At 39.1% G+C, this 21,635-nt stretch overlaps 2 protein-coding genes across 5 annotated transcripts; one reads left to right on the plus strand and one right to left on the minus strand.

Moving 5' to 3' along the window:
- Positions 1–516: 516 nt before the first annotated feature.
- Positions 517–17,586, plus strand: LOC110068118 (zinc metalloproteinase nas-4-like). Of its 4 annotated transcripts, none has more exons than XM_020775493.2 (9): positions 517–3,772; positions 6,596–6,661; positions 9,058–9,183; positions 10,219–10,395; positions 14,715–14,835; positions 15,202–15,305; positions 15,772–15,843; positions 16,423–16,651; positions 17,346–17,586. In XM_020775493.2, exons 1-8 carry the CDS (start codon positions 3,679–3,681, stop codon positions 16,647–16,649), a joined length of 987 nt encoding a protein of 328 aa, XP_020631152.2. In that variant the 5' UTR covers positions 517–3,678; the 3' UTR covers positions 16,650–16,651; positions 17,346–17,586. The 4 variants fall into 4 exon arrangements, with proteins under 4 accessions (XP_020631152.2, XP_089127421.1, XP_020631150.2 ...); XM_089271295.1 differs by having other exon boundaries at positions 6,599–6,661; XM_020775491.2 differs by lacking the exon at positions 517–3,772 and adding an exon at positions 3,787–5,966.
- Positions 17,587–18,239: 653 nt separating this feature from the next.
- On the minus strand, positions 18,240–21,530 carry LOC110068093 (uncharacterized). The gene is made up of 2 exons (XM_020775465.2): positions 19,951–21,530; positions 18,240–19,003 (listed from the first exon to the last, which is right to left on the minus strand). The coding sequence occupies exons 1-2, from the start codon at positions 21,008–21,010 to the stop codon at positions 18,705–18,707; spliced, it is 1,359 nt and encodes a 452-aa protein (XP_020631124.2). The 5' UTR covers positions 21,011–21,530; the 3' UTR covers positions 18,240–18,704.
- Between the last annotated feature and the right edge of the window lie 105 nt (positions 21,531–21,635).

Raw genomic sequence — 21,635 nt, forward strand, 5'->3', positions numbered from 1 at the left:
AGATATCTATTTTAACTTAATAAAGGAACCAGGAAATCAAGTAGCTTCGCTCGATTTGTTGACATCGAGTTCTGAATGCCGGTCTTTCCGGCCTGATTACAATCTGTAGGAAACGTTTGGCCCTTGATTGACGCTTACAATTTGACATTTCGAGAAAATATACATTGTCTCATTTATAGCTGAACATAGCGATGAGCACATGAAGCACTTGTAATAAGGACTTTCATTTACAATTTTTTTCGTCCGTCATGATCGCAACCTGCGAACACCGCCTATTTTTGGCGACGTGCGGCGTGAAACAAAAGCCAGAAATCCCTCGCGTGTTCGCACCGCAGACTTTTTCGCGCGAAAGCTTACGTCATTCACACTTTGCTATTATGTGATTGGTCTGTTCAACAGAGCGCAAATAAACCACAAACACAAAAGGAAAAGAATGTGGTTCGGATGTGAGCAGCCGTTTCTTTAGGGGGAGCGTTGCGTGACATCCCAAAAAACGGCTGCGGAGGAGACTAACTGTTAAGCTACGTGTCGAATAAACTAGGACCCCTGCCGATGTTCTACGGTTCAACCGTAGAACATCGGCAGGGGTCCATGATTTCAGATCCTCATGAATCTCGTAGTGATGTAGAGACATGAATGTCATGAATGATCTTCGCAGTTATACAAGTATACGGTCACGAGCATATCACAGTTCAAATATATGATCTTTCATATATTCACGCGCATTTTCTACCATCTACGGATATATTAAGAACTCACACCGTGACCAGCTCCCAGTGACTTCGTGATCACCCAAAGAGAATAATATATTTAAAATTCAACCCTTGACGCAAATATAGGTCCGCATGGCGTACTTGAAGCTACGTCACTTTAATAGTGAAACTTTCTTATGGCTTTCTTGGAAGTTAAGTTTTATTACATAGTCTTTGTAAATTCCATTATCCGGCTTAACATTCGCCATACTTAAAATTTTTCCTCGAAGGTCAGTTAGTTTCATTTAACTCCTTTGCTAACCGAAAGTGAAAAATTTGCCATTTTATTCAACTTTCCGGTTAAGAAAATTTTCGAAAAATGGAAAAGTTAGCAGCATGCCGTTCATTTTGTTTAGTGTCCTCAAAAAAACTTAAATTATTACATCACAAAAATGGCAAGAAAACCAAGCGCGAAACTAATGGCTTTCACACAGAAAAGTTAAACGGGAGTGCAGGATTTTCTGTCTTTTGAACAGCAAGCGTGAATATTAAGCCTCTACTTACAGACCCTGGCCAGAGCTCTTCGAGTTTTTAAAATAGTGCTACTGAACTCGCCAAAACGTTTTGGCGTGTCGGTAGAGTGCACTTTTATTTCAGCCTCGTGAAGTTAAAAGAGGAAAAGCCTATACAACTGGTATTTCAATGGGGCCTTTACAATAGCTGGCGGGAAACGCAAAGGGGTCATTCATTCGTATTCAGCGAGATAAAGCCCTTTTTTCGTCAGTTGCCCAGCAACGCCCGATTAATGCGCGGAGAACAGGAAATTAAACTCTCCCAGTGTCCAACATTTCACCGTTAAAAGCAAATTAAGCATTTTAGTCAAAGAACCGGCAACAAAAGCGAAATAAGAGACGCTGCTAAGACTGCCGTTTTTGCGTTCGCTGTGTCCCACTTATTATGGTTTTAAAATAGTTTCCCGACGCCTAGTGGAAACAAGTTTTTACCGTTTAAGAGGAAGGACAATTATGATGCAGTTTAAAAGATCTCTTTATTTATCTTTTAGTGAACAAAATGAGAAATATTTTTGACCTAAAATTATTCCTCTGGAGTTACCTTGGTAAATTCTTCATGTAAAATCTTTTACACGAACTTGTTTTTAAAAAGAAAGTCAAAAAACTGTCCCATAAAGATAAAATTTGATAATTTTTTCCATTTTTTTGGTTTTAAAAATGAGAAGTTCGTGTAAAGCCAGTAAGAACTAACTATGCTTTTGGTCCAGAGCAGCATGGAATCACAGTACCAGGCCTCCCCATTTTACGCCTACTACCAGTTTGACTGGCGAGTTTAAGCATGACGTTCACGGCAGACGGCAAACGGGAAAGATTACCTCTGATTTTTTATTCTTTTCTTGTAATCCTTAAATGAATCACACAAAAAATGAAAAATGTCTCCTTCTATTCACCGCAAATACAAATATTTTCACTCTACTGTACAGTTATCTGAGGACAGACGGCGAAAGTTTTATTTTTGCCATCTGCCGTTTGACGTAACGCCACGCTAAATCTCTCAGAGCCATTTACACACAACAATATGACTTCAAAAAGGAAAAGAGTAAGACCTAACCTGCATACATGGAAATGTAAAACAAAAGAAATTGTAAACGTTTACAACCGGCAAGCTAGGAACATTTTAAGAACGTATTAGACTCAAAAAATCAGGATCTAAAAGTTATAATGGTTCCCGTGTCCAAGGTAACGCAACGCACCAAGGGAATCGTTAAGATGAGCTCCCGCCTATAACAGATAAATTGGATATACCAAATAACCATGTTTTTCAGGCAATGGATTTGCATTTTAACCATTCTGCCACGTTTCGTTACATGATATAACCATTTGAGACTAAACTTTACCCTTAATTCTTGTGCTGTTAAGAAGTCGATTTTCGGCAGTTTCATGGCTCGGCGTAAGAGCAAGCTATAGCGTGATTATAAAACACGTTTCATTCTTTTTTTAACCACATGTAGTTCAGCACAGACTATGATCTGTGCAAGCAGAATGACTGATGCCCAAATTTTACGAAAGATACTGACGGATAAACAACGCAGATGTCGAATTCATCACTCAGCCTGAAGAATATAATCCGAACATACGCCCTCGCATTCGATTATTTCATAAACAATGGAATTGAGTGGTGAATGGGAGTTGGGAAATACAAATGGGATTTCGATGACAAATATCACCTTTGTCGTTGCGTTTTCGCGACCGACAGAAATTTTCAAAAGAACATTTCATGCAACATTCAGACAGCTCCATCCTGTTTCGTTGGAAAGGTCGAGGGACGGGCTTATGTTAAAACTTGCGCATGCCCCGGGGCTTTGAAATCATCCTAGTTTAATCGAATATTTCTGTGTAGATAACCATTAAATACGGACAATTGTCTTCACAAAAGTTCGCTCAGCAGTCCATTAAGATAAGATTAGATATGTTAAGATAAGAATCTTTTGCGTCGTTTATTTTTGTTCAATATTGTCAGGCAATGCATGAAGCGTGCCCGAGTAGTCAGCGCGTCGGACGCGCAATCCAGAGGTCCCGGGTTCGAGTTCCGCTCTGACCACCACCTGGATTTGTTTTACGGTAGCCCCGAGTTCAAATCCACAGCCACGCTTGTAAATAGCTAACTGGTTTGCCTCCGGCCAGTTGGGATTCTTAACAATGTTGAGCCCTATTTGTTCAGTTGTTTGCTTGGTCCCTCAAGCCTTTGTGCTTTAAACATTGCCGAGGGTAAATAAAGGTATTTAAATAATTTTAATTATTTATTTTATTTATGGACAAACGTAATTTAAATAACAATTTCGCCACGTCTGGTTATATGATATAACTGCTAAATGGAACTTAGTAAAAGGGAAAAGACAAAAGCCAAAGTTATTTTGAATAAACGTCTGTACTAGCAAGACTGTTTAACGGACAGCCGTCAGAAGCGAGTTAAAATGATGATTTTAAAATCGGCCTTTCTCTTGTTGGCATTCCTCTTTTCTCTAAGCTTGCCTAGCTTAAAAGTTCAAAGTCGCAGTCTTCCTTTAGGTAAGTTAATGATCAGTCTTCAATTTTATTAAGAGTGACTGTTTTATTCTTTTATATAGTGAATTTATCAAGTTTTTCTGCCTAGGCTGAATATTCTTATTTTTCTACCAACTTCAGGCTGAAGATATTCTTGTGAATATTCTTAGATTATGACGTATGACATTTGTGTTTTCGAATGTATTTGTATTTGTTGTCTGGATGGTGCCAAAGTAATTTTGAAGCCAGCCTGCATGCGTTAAAGCCTGATGATGCACATAGCTTCTTGCAAAAATGTTATTAGAGAGGTTAAGCATGACGTTTACGGCAAACGGCAAACGGCAAAAATGAAACTTTGGCGTCTCCCTTCAGTTGTGTGTACAGTAGAGTGAAATTATTTGTATTTGCAATGAATAGTAGGAGACGTTATTCCATTTTTGTGTGCTTTATTTACGGATTAGAAGAAAAGAACTCAAAATTAGAAGTTATCGTTGCCGTTTGCCGTCTGTCGTTAACGTCATGCTTAACCTCTCTATTACAGTAACATCGAAAATACGGTTACCACTGTTTTTGGTTGCTTTTTGGCTAGCTTTGCCGTTTAGAGAAAGGATGAATTTTGTACAGTTTAGTTAAAAACATAGAATTGTATTGTATTTACATATTTTCAACACACAAAATTATTTTCTTTTCAAAATCTCAGTCTCGGGTTTATTCCTAAAATATTCTTAAAATTTCGCAAATTTCAGCCTCAGTATTCTTATAAAATATATTCTTATAAAAATGAGTGTAAGTTAAGAAGTCTGAAAATTTGCGCGTAACCATGGGTTAATTAACAACTAATGCCGCTGGATTTTTTTGTTGTTGTTGTCCCCGGCATAAGTTACCGCGATTAATGATTCGATTTTGCACCCAGTCGCTTAATTTCCTTTTTAGAAGCTCAAGGGATGACGTTTATTGGAGAGGACGAGCTTATTTATAGGGACGGAGCACTTATTTTTATGGGTTCTCTCTATAGTTCTCCCTACAGACCACATAAACATCAATACGAAAGCACAGAGTTTCGTTTGAAACAATTGTACCCTCAATATAATAGTACAGAAGGTGATCTCAATGTACTCTGACGGAACAGTATATATCATTCAGATATAACTGTGTAGGGGTGCTTGAAAAATCTCATTCAAAGTTGGGCGGTGCTTATTGGAAAAGTTGTTCATAATCACATAATGGGACTAGGACAGCGAATCGACAAAACTTTACCGTAATTTTTCTTTCCAGCAAAACATTTGTCAATGTAACCCCGCCTGGACGCCTCTCACTCAGAACTTCAATTGAGTGGTGATGTGCAACAACCAAAAGTGAGAGCGCACGCGCAAAGGCATATCCATTGAGTAAGGTGGCACGAGGGCAAACAAAACTTTTTGGGGCCTTCCCGACTAAATTACTTTCTCTCTGGGGTTCGGATAGCTCATTAAGACAAAAGCGTTATTCGCGCTCGTTTTAAAACGAAACTAAATCGTGGGAGTCTCCCCACCTTCCTCCGTATTCCCTCCCCAATTATGTCTGTTTCCGATACGCTGCTAAGAATAGTCATGGTCAATCGTTTTCAAGAACCCGCGCTATGTAAATTATGAATCGGTTCAATCCAGTAAGAGCAGAAATTTGAAAACGAATCGAAATCGTTATTTTTCCGTGACAACCACTACGTGGCATATCCAGCACGTGTTTGCTTTGTCATGTAAACAATATAATTAATTAGACCCGGTGAGACATACTAAAATAGCACAGCATCAATATTATGGAATACCGACCGTATTAAATTGACGTCTAAAAGTAATTATGAATTTTTTAAGCGAAATTAAATTATATAAAGGACAATTTTATCACTAGCCTTGACAAGCCAATTTTGTGTCTTCAGTCGCCCAGTTTTTGCGCTCTTTTATAAACTTCTTTGCGTCAAGGGCTGTCAATTCTCCGGATAGACAAACACACCCGCTAGGCAAGATGACAATTAACCAGTCATCCGTTTAATTCAAAGACAAGCTCAACTGGAGGTAAATTTGAATGTTCAAATTGAGCAGACAAGTTCATTTCCGTCAGTGTAACGAAGCTTGTGGCTGGAACGTCAGTGTTGTTTGCTTAGGAAAAGTAACAAATATGATTTTAAGAACGGTCTTTTACTTGTGCTGTGGTTTTTGCTTGGTGCAGAGTCGCCCATTTGGTGAGTAACCAGTTTATAAACTGACTTTCTGGAAAATATGACAACGTTACATTTGAAATATTGCATACATTTGTTTTATACCGTTGTGACTCATGGAGGCCTTTCAATTGAAATGTTGAAGTACGTAGACTAACAAAAAAATTATTGCAACATTATTGTTCCATCACCTCCTTCACATTCGAATTCAAATTTCTTCATCGCTATTCCAGAAGAGACACGGGAGAGGTTCCAAAGAAATCGATTAATTCAAATACCATGAGGCCCTTATGTCAGCAGCTGATATTTATAATCCACATCACAAATTTCCATCATGTTTCACTCACTGTTCTTCATTAAATTTTTATAACTGAGGACTATCAGAAATTATCGATGTATTCCTGTACGTAGGCTTAACAAGACGTCGAGTACATTGAATGTACCCTGTAATAAAAAAGGTGAGACGCAGACGGAATCGTATTAAGATATAAAAAAGAATAAAAGGTTTTAAGACTTAATTAACATACACATCGGCACTGAGGTTAATTAACGGTTTAGAGGTCAATAATTTATCCTAGTCGTATGTACTGGCATGTGATGATAAGTTCAGTATTGACTTCAATATTTAACCTTTGATAATTTATGTTTTATAGCAGACGATGCTTGGAAGAATGAAAGAGACGATGTTATTGACTGGTTGCTTCAAGAGAAAATAAGAGGTAATGATTTTTAAAATATTTTTAATACTGGACTAATAATTTAAGGCCAAGAAAATTTATAAACTTGACGCGCCCTTGTCAACAACAAGTCAGGTAACAAAGCCGTTATATCTACTTCACGCAACCAACCGTGCATCTCGTCCAGGTGTTTTTCCCTATTTCTACCCCATTTTTAGTGCAGAGTGCACTATTGGGATGGTTATGGGGGTTGCCTGCCGCTAAGGAACTAAGGCGCTATGGCGCTATGGCGCTATGGCCCTAAGGCGCTAAGGTGTAAACTTTAATGTTTGTTTAATTAATTAATTTCAATTAATTAATTAGTCTAGAGGCAAGGAAGTAATGGGAGTAGGGTGGGAAAGGTACATATGTACTCTACGTAAAACACATTCTATCGCCATCGCTTAACTTTGAACATCGAAAAGCTATATATTTGTTTCAGGTAACCCCTTGCTCTCCTTGTGGTACCATTCTCCTTAGAACAAAACTAATTTGCCCTAAACGCATGCGTAGATTAGTTAGGGTTCGTGGCTTCTATATTAGGTGAAGGATACATTGCATACGGAATCACGCACAAATGTTGAGTGGTTTTCCTTATGGTAGAGCTCAACATGTAAGACGCATGCGTTCTAGCATTGTTAGTGTTATACACTATCTTTACACGCAGTATTTTATATATCGTGTCATGTGACCAAAGACGGCAGTTATTTTTTCAGGTAGCGCCAGTTGTCCCTTTTTATTGCAAAAGTGAAACGTTACTGTGGCTGCGTAGCTTTTAGAGTTACAAACAGGTCGGTTCAACAAATATCATCTGCTGTTTTCAATCTACAATAGTGTGCTTGTCAGAGTTCAAATATATTGCTTCTCCTTAGCGACTTGTTTATTTCTTGCCTTAATTGTGTCTGTAAGAGAGACCAAAAAGTTCTCAAGTTAGTGGCGTTAATACTCCGCAAATTGTGAATTTGTAACAAAAGAGACCAGGAAAATGCTCAAATATTGCTGCAGACGCCGTGGCACCTAATGAAAGCGCAAATTAATTTAATCAGTCTTTGAGGAGACTCATTCATATCGGCCAAGTAGCGCTGTTTATCTTCAATACTTTTCGTTGAAAAGCTTCTCAGCCATCAATATCGTTGTGTGTTAATTTTGAATTGTTTTATTGTTAACAACAAAGGTGGCAACAGAAAAAGAAAGTGGTATTTCGTGACTATCTGATAATTAAATTAGTTCTTGTTCATCGGTAAAGATTTGCATTTTTAGTAAAACATCGTCTCTGTTCCGTTTCTTCATCACTACATTAGATATTTAACTTTCTTTCATTTATCTCCAAAAAACAAGGACATCTTCCGTATGTTTTGGAGAAAACAGGGGTTTCATATTACATGGCTTTGCGAGGAAAACAAAAGTATCAAGTTACAAAGTTGGCGTGAAGAGCTAAATTGTCACGTTTGCTGCTTCAGCGTATTGTTGAATTTAAAATGAACGAAAATCAACTTAAAGCACCAGTAGTAATTAATTTGTGCGTAATGTTTGGACCTTGAATGAAAATACAACCTTGAAACATACACACTGCAAAGGGGAAAAGCCGTAGCAGACTACCAAGGTAGACACAAACCGGAAGTGAACCGAGTAGGGGTGAGTACTTATGGGACTACTGTACCAGAGCTATCAATTGCGCTCTGCACTATCTGAGATTGTCTCACTAGTTTATCTTGTTTTAGTTTTTTTCCGCATAGCGCAGCCACTTCGCACGACTAGTATTTGCTATTTCTAAGTGGCTGTGCTCTCTCTGTCTACAGGTATTCAACCTGGAATCAATTTTTATTTTTCTTTATGGAAATCTAAAGAGGCACAAATAAAGATTGCTGCTGTTGTTGTTGTTGTTCCATTTTTTCTCGACGTTCTTAAGAGTGCCTGAAACAATTATGAAGTGACTAATCTACGAAGTTCTATAGCAGACGTTGACTTTTTCGTGTTTCCCTTTGCTGCATACTGGCCAGCTGTTAGATGTTTTTTCCCAAGATAAGCTACTTCTTGTTTCGGTTTCCCGAGCGCATGTTCCGTTTCAAACCTTATCCCGTTTGCCGATGTTAATCCCTTACCGCACCCGAGCTCTCCTTAACCTCCAGCTCTAACCTCGTTCCCAGGGTCTCTCTTCTGAAGAAGAGGATAGACCCTGGGAACAAGAGTGCTCCAGCTCTATCCTAGTCCATCTATTGGACAGTCTTCACACCATATTCTTAGCTGCATCCCGCATGTCGTCCCGAGGCGTTTCCCGTTTTCCGTGTTAGCCACCGCTGTTCCCACTTTGAACTTCAATGCGCCTGTCACTCATTTTTCTAACGGTTTATCACTTTATGTCAATTTTTTTCAACAGTCTTTGTCTTTGATTTTTTTAGAGAACGAAGAGAGAAATGGAAATTTACACGGTCACATTGTCAGGGTGAACGAAGCTCACCAACAAAGTCGAATGGAAGACCCGGATGAGGTTCCACTGGAAGAGCAGATCACGACTGTCAATGAAGGTAGGCCGCTGACCAAACGAATCGACACCAGTGCAACAATTCTCACCAACAGCTCTTTTCACGGTTAACCTGTCTGGTTTGCATTATCATATAATCCAACATGTCTATGATGTAATTTCGGACAGTTTTGACTTTTCTGCTGAAAATTCCCTCGCATCCTCTTTGGATGACACTGTAATGCAAATGAGGAAAGGTAACCATGATGGGGCTATTGCATTTTATGTTCGATTACCAGGCACTGTCAAGAGTGCAAATGTAATTAAACTTATTTCTGTTTTCATTATTTTTGTAATTCTCATTACGCGGCTTTTGTCTTAAATTGTGGAAAGTATTCGAGACTTGAAGCCACACCAACTTATTAATATATAGACACGAGTGTTTCAGTGGAAAATACACCACTCGTAAAACTTATAGGAATCTACATCTTCCATATTCTTACTAGTGAGGGCATTGATGACGTTATTTTCCGCTTTTTCACGGTTGCTTACTAGATATGAACTTTATTTTCTTGTATTAAAAACAATATTTTACCACTCAAAAATAAAACTCATATCTTCGCGCCGCCGTATTTATTTTATCCTCTGTATATAAAAAATACACGGTGATTACAATAATTAGTATCACCCAACTAGTGGACTAATGCAAATCCTGCATTTTGATTGGCTACGCTACTAGAGGACTATTAATAATAGCCCTCGAGTAGCGAAATTGGCGCAATCGAGCGTGACGCTTTCTTTCGTTTTATTCCCAAATAAATATTTCTTCAACTTGCATTTGCTAATTTTATTATTGCCTTTTCTGTCCGACTAGTTGGGTGATACTAAAACAAGTAGACCCCTCGCCCTCAAGGGCCACGGGTCAATAGCCCATGAAGCGAAAGAAAGAAAGCGTCACGCTCGATTGCGCCAATTTCGCTACTCGATGACTATTACTAATAGTCCCCTAGTAGCGTAGCCAATCAAAATGCAGGATTTGCATTAGTCCACCAGTTGGGTGATACTAATTGTTAATTGTAAACCGTTGAATCAATTTCAGATGCTAACAAACAACCGGGATGTCAACTGTTCGAGGGAGACTTGTGTCTAGATCCTGAGGACCAGGCTGTTGTCAGTCACATGATACATGAGGAAGACTTGAAAAGGAATGTGATTCGAAACAGCAAAAAGCTTTGGCCGCAAAAAACTGTCTACTATTATGTCGATCACAATTTGCGTAAGTTGTTTTAGAATTATGTCAGATGTGTAGAGTAAAAAGGAAGGTTTTTTCGGTAAATTTCAATCTTGGAAATGCAGCATTGCGGTATTTTCTATGCTTGTGGATGCGTTTTCATTAGCGTCTTGGTCCTTATAGCAATTTATCCTCCTTTATTTCGAGTTTGTGTTTATATCGGAAACAAGCTGAAACAGCTGCAGGTTCAGAGCATCACCTTAAGCTACCTTAGTTAAATGTGTAACGTGATGATAAACGATTTCGAATCCCTCTACAATTTTAGCAATCACTTAGAAGTCGTGTCAATTTTCTGCGCCGGGGAAAGGGGGTGGGGGTGGGGGCTCTTCCGCTCGTATTTTCCTCGTTCTGTGCTATTGTGCTCGCCAGACCACCAACTACACAGCCTAGCCGTGACATTGCAGTATTGGCTAATTTTTTTAGGGGGAGGGGGGTGTCACAAGTCTTATCAAAAATCCTTGTGCATTGAAATGCAGTCATCGACATCTCGTCAAATGCTAAACACTTGAGCCAATTTCTAAGCTAGAGCCGGAAGTCTTGAAGGCTTGTGTTTGGTGTACTTGCCGCCCCGTCCGAGTGTTACTAAGGAGTAAGGAGTTTAAGAAAACCACAACTAGGGTGGCAAAGGTGGGTACCTATCACGCATCGCGCTGAATTTTTCTATTTAATCACGCATCACGGATAATTTTTTCACCAATCACGCTTCACGTAAAAAGAAGCAAGTACATCGCCAATTTTACTTTCTCGACGCGCTAAGAGCGTCGTTAAAAGATGAACTTTGCCGATTCAACCACAAAAATGCATCGGCAACTATGTGACCGCTCACGCGAAAACGTTCCTTACGATATCCGTTCGAAGAGCTGAACGCACGGTAAGTGAACTAGCCTGCGAACAGGCTCCCAGCGAGAGCGGAAAAAAATCCGGCTGGGGCGAAAAAAAAAAAAATCCGGCGCGTTAAGCGCGAAAAACAGAATTCCGCGAATTGCGCCTCTCCTCACCATTCCGCTCTCGGCTCTCCCCGCTCTCCCTAGATCACACTTGGCTAGCTCGCACTAAACCCATTAACCTAACTGGGAGCCTGTTCGCAGGCTACAAGTGGACGGATAATTTGAATAACAATAGTCAATATGCTTGTTCCAAGATATCTTAAGACCACTTGGTTCTACATGAGTTGACAACCACGGAATATAATGAGTAATGACTTTAGAAACAATTTAATGAAATGCAAACTGTGAAGGTAAATGTGAGGGATTCATGAGATGTGGGCTGTATAGGTATATGTAGGGAATTAATGAGATGTACGCTGCCGTGATAGGTATATGTGGGGAATCAATGAGATGTAGGCTGTGTAGGTATATGTAGGGGATTAATGACATGTATTGCTGTGTAGGTATATGTGGGGGATTAATTAGATGTTAGCTATGTAGGCATATGTGGGGGATTAATGAGATATAGGCTGTGTAGGTATATGTAGGGGATTAATGAGATGTAGGCTGTGTAGGTATATGTGGGGGATTAATGAGATGTATAGGCTGTGTAGGTATATGCGGAAGATTATAGAGATGTAGGCTGTGTAGGTATATGTAGGGGATTAATGAGATGTATTGCTGTGTAGGTATATGTGGGGGATTAATGATATGTAGGCTGTAAAGGTATATGTGGAAGTTTATTGACATGTAGATGTGTTTTAGGTATATTTGAGGCAATCAATGAGATGTGGGCTGTGTAAATATATGAGGGGGATTAATAAGATGTAGGCTGGGTAGGTAAGTGTGGGTGATTAATGAGCTGTAAGCTGTATAGGAATATGTGGGAAAATAAGGAGATGTAGGATTTGTAGGTTAATGTGGGGGATTAACGAGATGTAGGCTGTGTAGGTATATGTGGGGAATTAAGGAGATGTAGGATGTGTAGGTAAATGTGAGGGATTAATGAGATGTAGGCTGTGTAGGCAAATGTTAGGGATTAATGAAATGTTTGGCTGTGTAGGTAAATGTGAGGGATTAATAAGATGTAGGCTGTGTAGGTATATGTAGGAGATTAATGTGATGTAGGCTGTGTAGGTATATGTTGAAGATTAATGAGATGTAGGCTGTGTAGGCGTATGTGGGAGATTAATGAGATATATGCTGTGTAGGTGTATGTGGGAGATTAATGTGATGCAGGCTGTGTAGATATATGTAGGGGATTAATGAAATGCAGGCTGTGAGAGGATATATGGGGGATATTTAAGGGGGTGGTTGAGGAAGAATACTTGATTATATATGCACGAAGTATTGTTTTAAGAGAGGTTAAGAGAGGTGTGTATATTGCGGTGGAGTTAACTGGCCGCCCAACCATCCGGGTGGTGTCGCACTTATAAAACGAAAGAACAAAAGGTGTGGCTGTGAGCCAATGAGAAAGCACTGACGTCATAGACAAACTGGACAAACGAGTTTCTGACAACGGCTGGATTTGATTATTCAAAATGGCGGACATACCTTAATTTAAGGTTATAATATGCTAATTTGCCAAACATTCTTTATATGCACGCTTATGTTCTGTAGCGGCTTTGTAATTTATGCTATACATGCAGTTATGTATTGAAATACACGTTCACCTTGTGTATCTTGAGTTACAGTAGCCAGCTTAAGCCTTGATTGATGACGTTCGTTTAAGGTTCTCTCAGCCATCTAATATTACAGGTTGCAGCGAAAGAGTAGTTCAAGTTCGTCAACGACGTCTACCTTCTACGAATGTCTACGAGCGAAAACAACTTCCGGTTCCTCGCCGGCTAAAGCATCACAATTTTCAGTATTATTCCACCAGATATCATTGTCTCCGCAACATTTAGATTTGAGGTCAATTATGTGGCGAGATCCCCGAGGACTGGAAGCTATGGAAAGAGAAATACTGTGATAATTACTTGGTTTGCAGCGGGAAAGCCCCGAGTATCAACTCGTCATGTTCAAGGACGTTATTGATGACGATGGCCTTTAAGTTTTCAAAGCCTTAAGCTATTCTGAAGAAGAAGATACAAACGATTTCCGTGTAGTAATGGGGAAGATGAAGTAACGTGGAGGTAACGTAAACGAGATTGTTTCAGCAGGAGGGAGAAACTTCCTACCGAAACACTTGACAACTTATTCGCTAAATAAAAAAGAACCTTGGCAAAGCGGTGCAATTTATGTGATTTTTTACAGTTTTTACACGATACTCTCATCTGCGTTCGACTGGTCTTGGGATAAAACATGAGCAAAACACAAAGCACCCACTTACAGCTGTAGGATGACAGACCCCACGTTAAACAAGTGTATCGACTGTCCAGCATCCGAGATGTAAATATAGGGATCTTATCAATGACGACGTCGACGCCGAGGACAACGCCTTGTAAAATTGAATTTGTTCAGGATGCCTATGGCTCTAAAACCTCCTTCAGGCTAAATATGTAATGATAGGGTTCAATTCTAAATGGAAATACGAAAACTTAGCAGTTCGACTCATCGTTCGCGTTTGCGGTCATTTTGCGTTGTTGTTTTGCAGAGGACGGCTATGAAATATACATATTAAAAGTTTACTAAACACACTTGTACAGCCATTGTTTTGCTCATTAAACCTTTCGTTTGGTGGTGCTCTTTGACGTCGTGGTTTGCTCCAGACTCCGTTCACACTGCGCCGGAGGAGTTTAAAAAGGCATACAGCTTTATTTCTTCGGTTAGGCTTACGGTCCAGAGTAATCCGTCACGAAAACGGAGCTTTTCGAAAACGCTCTTCAAACCGGAGGAATTTGAAAACGCAGGCTTTGAGTTTTCGTGTGGACGGAAAACAATTTAAAACGGACCTTTTCGAACACGATAGGATCAGGAAAACGACGTGATTTTCCTGGCCGAGATTTCCTCAAACGAAATTATAAAACGACCAGTGATTGTTGCGTTTTTAAATTTCTTCGGTGTAGTGTGGACGACCGGGCGTAAGCTTCAAGGTCTCCTAATAAAGTCAATAATCAGATGCCGTTCTTCAGGAATGAGTCCAAAGAGAAAAAAAATCGGAGGAGATCCCGCGCAAAGGAGAAGTGCACCATAAATAAACACCACAAAACAAAATAAATATTTAGGAGTGGAACTTAAACTCCGTACTTGCTGGGTCATTCTTAGATGTGAGTAAGACACTTACATATCATTGTGTTCAAGGTAAATTGTTGAAGCTAAAGAAATTGAATACGCTTCTGGAGTTAGTTCACCAGCACTGATGAGTTAGGCTTCATAACTTAACTAAACTTAACGAAAATGCAAACCTTAATTCCTTGGGCGTTAATTCTCTTGCAGAACATTTGCGCCCAAAAATCAATGACGCAATCAATAGACTGGAAGTTAAGACGTGCTTGACTTTTCGTGAGGTTGGCTTGTCTTATGGAGGAGATTACATCAAGATGCACAAAGGAAATGGGTTAGGAAATAGTCGTATTCTCTTGCCATGATTACGTATTTCCAGCTTTGTTACATCTTCCTTTTCAATTTTATCGAATTTTATCAATGATAAGAGAGCAACGTTCAAAGAATGTAGCGTTGAGAATAAAAATACGCTTTCAATGTGTGATCCATTTGTTCGAAGAATAGCAATAAGTGAACTTCTTTGGGAGGGTTATTTCATATACTTTCAGTCTTGGAGGTTAAAATAAAAATACCACGTTTGTATTTTTAACTATAAAACCCGGAATACGCAGTCATGGACATCGTTCAGGAATAAGATCATTTTTAAAGAAAGATAAAAAGTAAATTTGAGTATTCATTTTTGTCTTAAAAATGCCTTTAGATGCTTTTCAAAGATGGGCCGGGTAGGTGGCGCTCAATTACTCTCCCTAGGGAGTGGATGTGGGTACGTTGGTGTCATTATGCATGAGCTCATGCACTCAATCGGTAAGTACAATATTTACCAACGGTAGTAGTGACAGTGTTATTCGACATTTTTTTTTTTTTGCATTCCAGAAAACGGCTGCAAACAATGGTTTACAGAAGAGTTTTGATAGTAGACAGGGAGGTTCGAGAAACATATCTTATATAAGCATGTTATCTCACAAAAGGCCAAATCTGAGAGAATAGATCCTTCTCTTTAATGCAAGGCCGTAACTAGAAAAAAAAATTATGACTGAGGCATGTCCATGGTCTAATTTTCTTTCTTGGTATTTAGGGTGTTAATGATGGCGATAAACAGCAAAGATAATAGATAATGACCGAGGCAGCCTGTTACTAGCCACGGACCCGTAATGTAGAGTTTAATTCATGTCCGTTGGCAGGCACGCTGTGTTTGTTGGTTCATAAGCCAGATCTGTTTCTATCAACGACATGGTTGACAAATATTTACCCTTTTTTCTAATTAAAACAGGGATCTGGCATGAGCAAAGCAGAATGGACAGAGATAAGTACGTGGAAGTTCTATGGAGCAACATCGAACCAGGTAATAAGTAGGGGGGAGGAAGGGTGGGTACCCTTCAAAGTGTTAAGGGGGGGGGGGGGGCGTCCGCGAGGTCCAATCCCTTACCCTTTTGTATAACATTTTGACAAAAATAGTAACCCCTTCATATACCTTTAATTGGAAAAGGTACTTCTTTCACATGATTTCATACTGAACCAGCCCGTATCATGAATAAATCACCGAAAAGGGAAATCTTTTCGTCTTTTTCATGCATTATAAATTAAATGATACAGCCGTAAGGCGCGTCTGTTCGAAAGATATTAATTAAAGGCCCTTTTAAATAACTAAATGACTGATTTTCTTACCCTTCCATATGCCTCAACTTGTGAAATCCCTACCCTTTTATACACATAAAGCCTAAAAAAGTTATCCCTTTCGTGTGGAGCCTCCTCATCCCCGTAGTCCGGTACGCGGTAATAACCTGTCCTTCAGGAAGTCCCGGTATCCATTTTTTGCCATGCAACACATCAGGTTTCAAAACGTAGCGATAGAAAACGGCAGCGAAATCCGAAAGTCGAAGACCGCTATACGTTTGATTGATATATATTTTTCTTTTTAAAGGGAAAGAGAATAATTTCCTTAAATACGAACATGGCAAGTTGGATACGCTGAATCTACCTTACGACTATGACTCCATTATGCATTACGACAGATATTTGTATTCAGTTGATGGTAAGAGACCTACCATCATCGCCAGAGGAAAAGCGTGGAAGAAACTTGGCGGACAACTGAGAGGAACTTTGACAGGGAATGATATCAAAGAGATAAGGGCATTATATAATTGTTAAAGGTAATCATAAAAATACCGGGATTATTTTAACATTTGATGAGGCGAAAACTGCATAAGGCGCTATTGGTGGAAATCAAAAAAATTGTTCAAATGTTGTTGTTTATAGATCTTTATAGTGGTCAATGCACTTAGCCGCACCTAGCTAGGTCACAGGTATGTCATTTAAACTGAAAGAAACAAATATATCAACTAAACATAATAGGCTTAAAAATCCCAACTGGCGGGAAGCAGACCAGTTGGCTATTTACAAGCATGACCGCGGAATTGAACTAGGGTCTACCGAGAAACAACTCCAGCTTAGTGGTCAGAGCGGGACTTGAACCCGCGACCTCGGCCGGATTTCAAGTCCAGCGCTCTAACTACTCGACTAAGCTGCCTCTTCCATTGGTTTTCCTACAGGTTTTCATGCCCAGATCTAATTGGAATTTAAAAATTTTCGAGCCGTGACTGGCTGAAACAGAGACTGGGCTATACATTATAGTTTTCTGTTAACTTTCTTTTCATTTTGATAATTTCATGCTCGTTCAGGAGTGCACCTCCGTGTTGATTTCGCTAGTTGCCCCTCGCCAATTTGAAACCGAACGAAACCTCGAGTTCGAGGTCTTAATGTTTTATCTCGGGGTAAAACGTTTCATTTTGCGTCTTACTTTGTCTTAGTTTACTTTTAGTTTTCTGTCTTATTCGTTATTTACAGATTGGCAACTGAAGACAACTAAGTCTTACACAGAACTGTTACCATCAAGAAGCAGACACATTGTAAAGACCCTGGAACACGTGCACGTGGTGCAAGTTGCCATAAGTTGTCGGATCGGGATAACTTTAATTTGAAACCATTGTATTCAAGAATACAACGAGCTAGTACGATTCACCTGTAAGTTTAAAATTCCACCAATAATGCGTAATAACGAAAAGAAATAAATGATTATTTGAGTGAATTTCACCTGGCCAATAAAGTTGGCTTTCTCTATGTATTATCATTTATTTAGGAAGTAGACAGCTTGTTTCATGAAGTAGATGACTGAGAACGATTCAAGTGCTGAATGGACAAGCCTCTAGGGAGGTCTGGCGGGGGGTGGGGGGGGGGCATGCTTCTCCAAACAATTTTGAAATTGAGAGGTTCTGAAACAAAATTTTTTGCATTCTCTTGGAGATATGTCCTCGGGAGGAGGGGAGGAAAGGAAGTCCTGGGAGGAGGCTTCGTAAAAAATTACGAGGACCAATGCTTGCCGAAAACTTTGAAAAAAATATATCAATCACATTCAACGTGGTTTGGTAAAGTGCGTTTTATATCCGGCGATACAAATTAAAACAAAATTAATAGATCACCTCAGAATGTGGTTATTTTCTTGACAACCAATTCTTGCTTATTTTAGGCTTACTTTGATCACGTGCCTTAGTAGACACCATAATGGGGAGAACTGGGAAGATTTGAAATGAAACCAAAACACGGAGTAAAATCCTGAAAGAACAAGAAGCATTTATCCTAAGTACCGTAGGAGATTCCCCTCCAGGGATGCGGGAAGTGGCGGGGTATCTCTCTCAAAGATTTTTTTTACTGATTTTACTAGATCAAGGTATTACTACTGTCAAGGATAAATCGTTTGCTTTATTATACAAACATAATCTAGCTGTTGTTAATATGACTTCAAAATTAATACCAAAACCGAATAAATCTCACTATTTTTGACATTATTTAACCTTACCAAGCGTGCTAATTACTTTTGTAGGTAAGATCTCAAATTAAATAACAAAACTAACGTTTATAACAACCGTAGGCGTTGGAAGAAATTTACCAAAAAAATTATATTAGCAACAAAAATCGATGTTTGGTGTCTTCAGTTTTTCAATAGAATTGAAGACTTGAAGAAGTATCTCAATTGTTCAAAGTGCTATATTAAATCATTGTCCACGATGGGAAATAGCGTTAATTCAAATAAATTATACGTGATTATTGTTATCTACTTCGTGACTTCTCCCGTGAGTGGAGCGGCCTTGCAAGACTATCGCGCGTGTTCCCACGCTCAGACGCTAAGCTCTTTGAAAAGCATTCGATCTAAAATTCATCATGGTACATCATCTTTGGACCGCTGAATTCATCATGAGAGATGGAGCCATCTTCATCGGTGTCCTCGTGCTCAAAGATGTTCGCTACAACAGTTTTGTGATGTTTCCTCCATTTCTTGTCGTAAGTAGGCATACCATGAGCTTCAGCCTGGGCCTTCATGTATTCTGATACTTCTTTCTTGGAGAGCTTCTTGTCGCCGTTGGTGTCAATGTGTGAGAACATATCGGCTTGTGGGGGAGGCTGGCGAATATCGAACATTTCCAGCTCGTACTTAAGGGTCGTGTTTCCTGAATAAAAATCAAATTACTGAGTTATATAACTGCTCTGATGAAAGTTCTGCAATAGGTCATTTCCGAGTTATCTTGTGCCTCTGTTTCAAAGCGAGTCTCCTTACAAAACCTTTCATATGAAAATGATTTGATTTACATGAAAATGAACCTGTAGGCGAAACTCATTTTCATATGAATCGTTTTGACAAAGAGGCAAGAGGCAACTCGGGAATGGCCTATTGAAGTCAAACAGCCTCGATCCCAGCCTCTAGGAGAGAGAGAGCCTGGGAGACTAATTTCGACGTTGATAAAGGACTTTATCTTTTGTCATCAAAGGATTCAAAGTTCCAAGGATAGGGTACACATTTCGAACAACTATATGCAAATAACTTCAAAATTGGCTCCCCTCTTTCGAGAACAATAACTATTTTGTCTACTTTATGACACATCAATTATTTACTAATCGGGCTATAATCGACCAGTAAGAAACAGGTACACGTAGTTAAACTCGTTTCATAAATAATTTGTTTTGAAAGAAGCAAAATGTTTTCCTAGAAGTAGGTTATAACGAGAAATAACTTGTAAATACTCCTTTGAAACATTAATCTTACTATACTTGCAAATTGATATCAGGACTCAGTTTATTGATAATGTGTGAAAATATAACAATTTTAAAACATTGTGAAAGTAATTTTTTTATGGAAGCCAGTATTCCCGCGGAATTGCAAGGCTATTTGTTTTCATTGAATTACGTGACAAATTTACTCTAAAATAGTCGGTAAATTAAAAGACATGGAAAAAGATAACCTCAGTCAATTACAAAACACAAATGTGAAAACCTCAAAACAACATCCACTGGAATGTTACGAGACTAATTGGTTTACATGAAAAAGTCTAAACAACAGATACAATAAACTTTGCTTCAAGAAGTGACAGGGCGAGAGATTTAATTAACATTTTTGTACCTGGTATTTCGCCAGCTCCACGTTTTCCATAACCTAGCGAAGGTGGAATAACAATTTCTCGTTTCTGTCCTCTACACATGTCCAAGACTCCGCGTTCAAATCCTTTGATGACAGTGCCGGTTCCCAACATAAACTCAAACGGCATGTATCCTTTGTTGGGATCGATTGTTGTGTCAAACAGCGTACCATCCTCCAACCAGCCTTTGTAGTGAATCACGACGAGATCACCAGACTTGGATTTGTTCACGCAGTCCTTCGGAGTGTAGAGATCGTGAATTTCGATTTTAGCGTTTGGATCTACTTCTTCCTCTTCTTCTTCGTGCTGGTCTTCGTCTTCTTCCTCGTGTTCATCCTCGTCATCTGTCATATCATCATCGTCACTCTTCTTGCTCACATGGTCTTTTTCATCGTTGTCGTCCTTCGTTTTCGTTTCGTGTTCATCTGAAGCTTTCTTCTCCTTTGCCGATTCATCTTTTCCATCCTGAACAACTTCAACTTTCGCATCTTCTTCGTCGTCTTTAGCAGCGCCTCTCTTCATCATCAGCTTTGCGCCTGGCTCGCCAGCGTTCTCGTCTGAATTGTGAACGTTTTTTGCGAGGCATAGCGCCACAAAACACAAAAGTATAACAAAGCTGAGAGTTCTGTCCATGGTTGCGAAGTTGTGGTAAATGAACAATAACTGGCTCACGGTGCTGCCCGACTGACCTGCTGCTGATATCCCGCACCCCTTGCACACGTAACAGGTGGTTTGTTCATAGCTACAGGTAATTATACAGCTGAATAAAACTGCGTGATTGCCGAGCCGGGTATAGAAAATAAACGCTATAAACATCGAAACTATTGTTGGGCATTTTAAACATGAGTGAGAAAAGTCTCCAAAGACACTTGATAGTTTTCCTGAAAAACGTACGTTCTTGCGTAAATTTAGGGAATCTTTCATGACGTCTTTTTTGTAGGTGTCAAGAGTAGACCCTAGGTGACTCATAGCTTGCTTCGATTCATTTAACCCGGAGACACATCGTTTTATTGCGTCATTAAACGTCTCGAGCAAAGATTGCATATTGTTGATCGATTGTTTATCCTACATGGAAATTTATATATACATTAAAAGGAAATGTTATGTCTAGAAAATGTTCACCATGCAAAACAAAGTCTCGCATATGGAAAACAAATTTCTTTCTCTGCTTTACTTTTAAAATAAAATTACGGCTTCAGATCCGTAAGATTTATCTAAAGTTTGCTAATTTCATAAATGTCTATCTTGAAAAGCGCACAACGAAAACTTAGAAGACTTTCTTATTAACGTGCCACATTACAATTGGTTTTTAACGACATGTCAGCTTCGTAGACACTTAAGCCTTAATTATCAGTACTGATTTATCATCATCCATAAACTTGTTTTGCACCCCCGATTTTAATTGCTTTTGAAAACAATTTAAACCAAACAACTGCTACTGTATGGTTTAAAATTCTTTGCCTAGTATACACAAAATTATTTTCAAACTCGAGAAAATCGAACTGTCCGTTATGTCTCCAACCTATTGTGTGTCTTCAAAGATTTGCAACCCATGATAAAAATCCTTCAGCGGGCCTGTATGTTGTGTAAGACAAGCTGAAGTGTCATGAATATCTTCAGGTAAAATCTTTGGTAAAAATTTAGGTTTAAAGTACACGAAGAATAAACG

Source organism: Orbicella faveolata, unplaced genomic scaffold, assembly GCF_042242905.1.
Source record: "Orbicella faveolata isolate gen_17 unplaced genomic scaffold, um_ofav_v1 contig_34, whole genome shotgun sequence".
NCBI lineage: Eukaryota > Metazoa > Cnidaria > Anthozoa > Scleractinia > Merulinidae > Orbicella > Orbicella faveolata.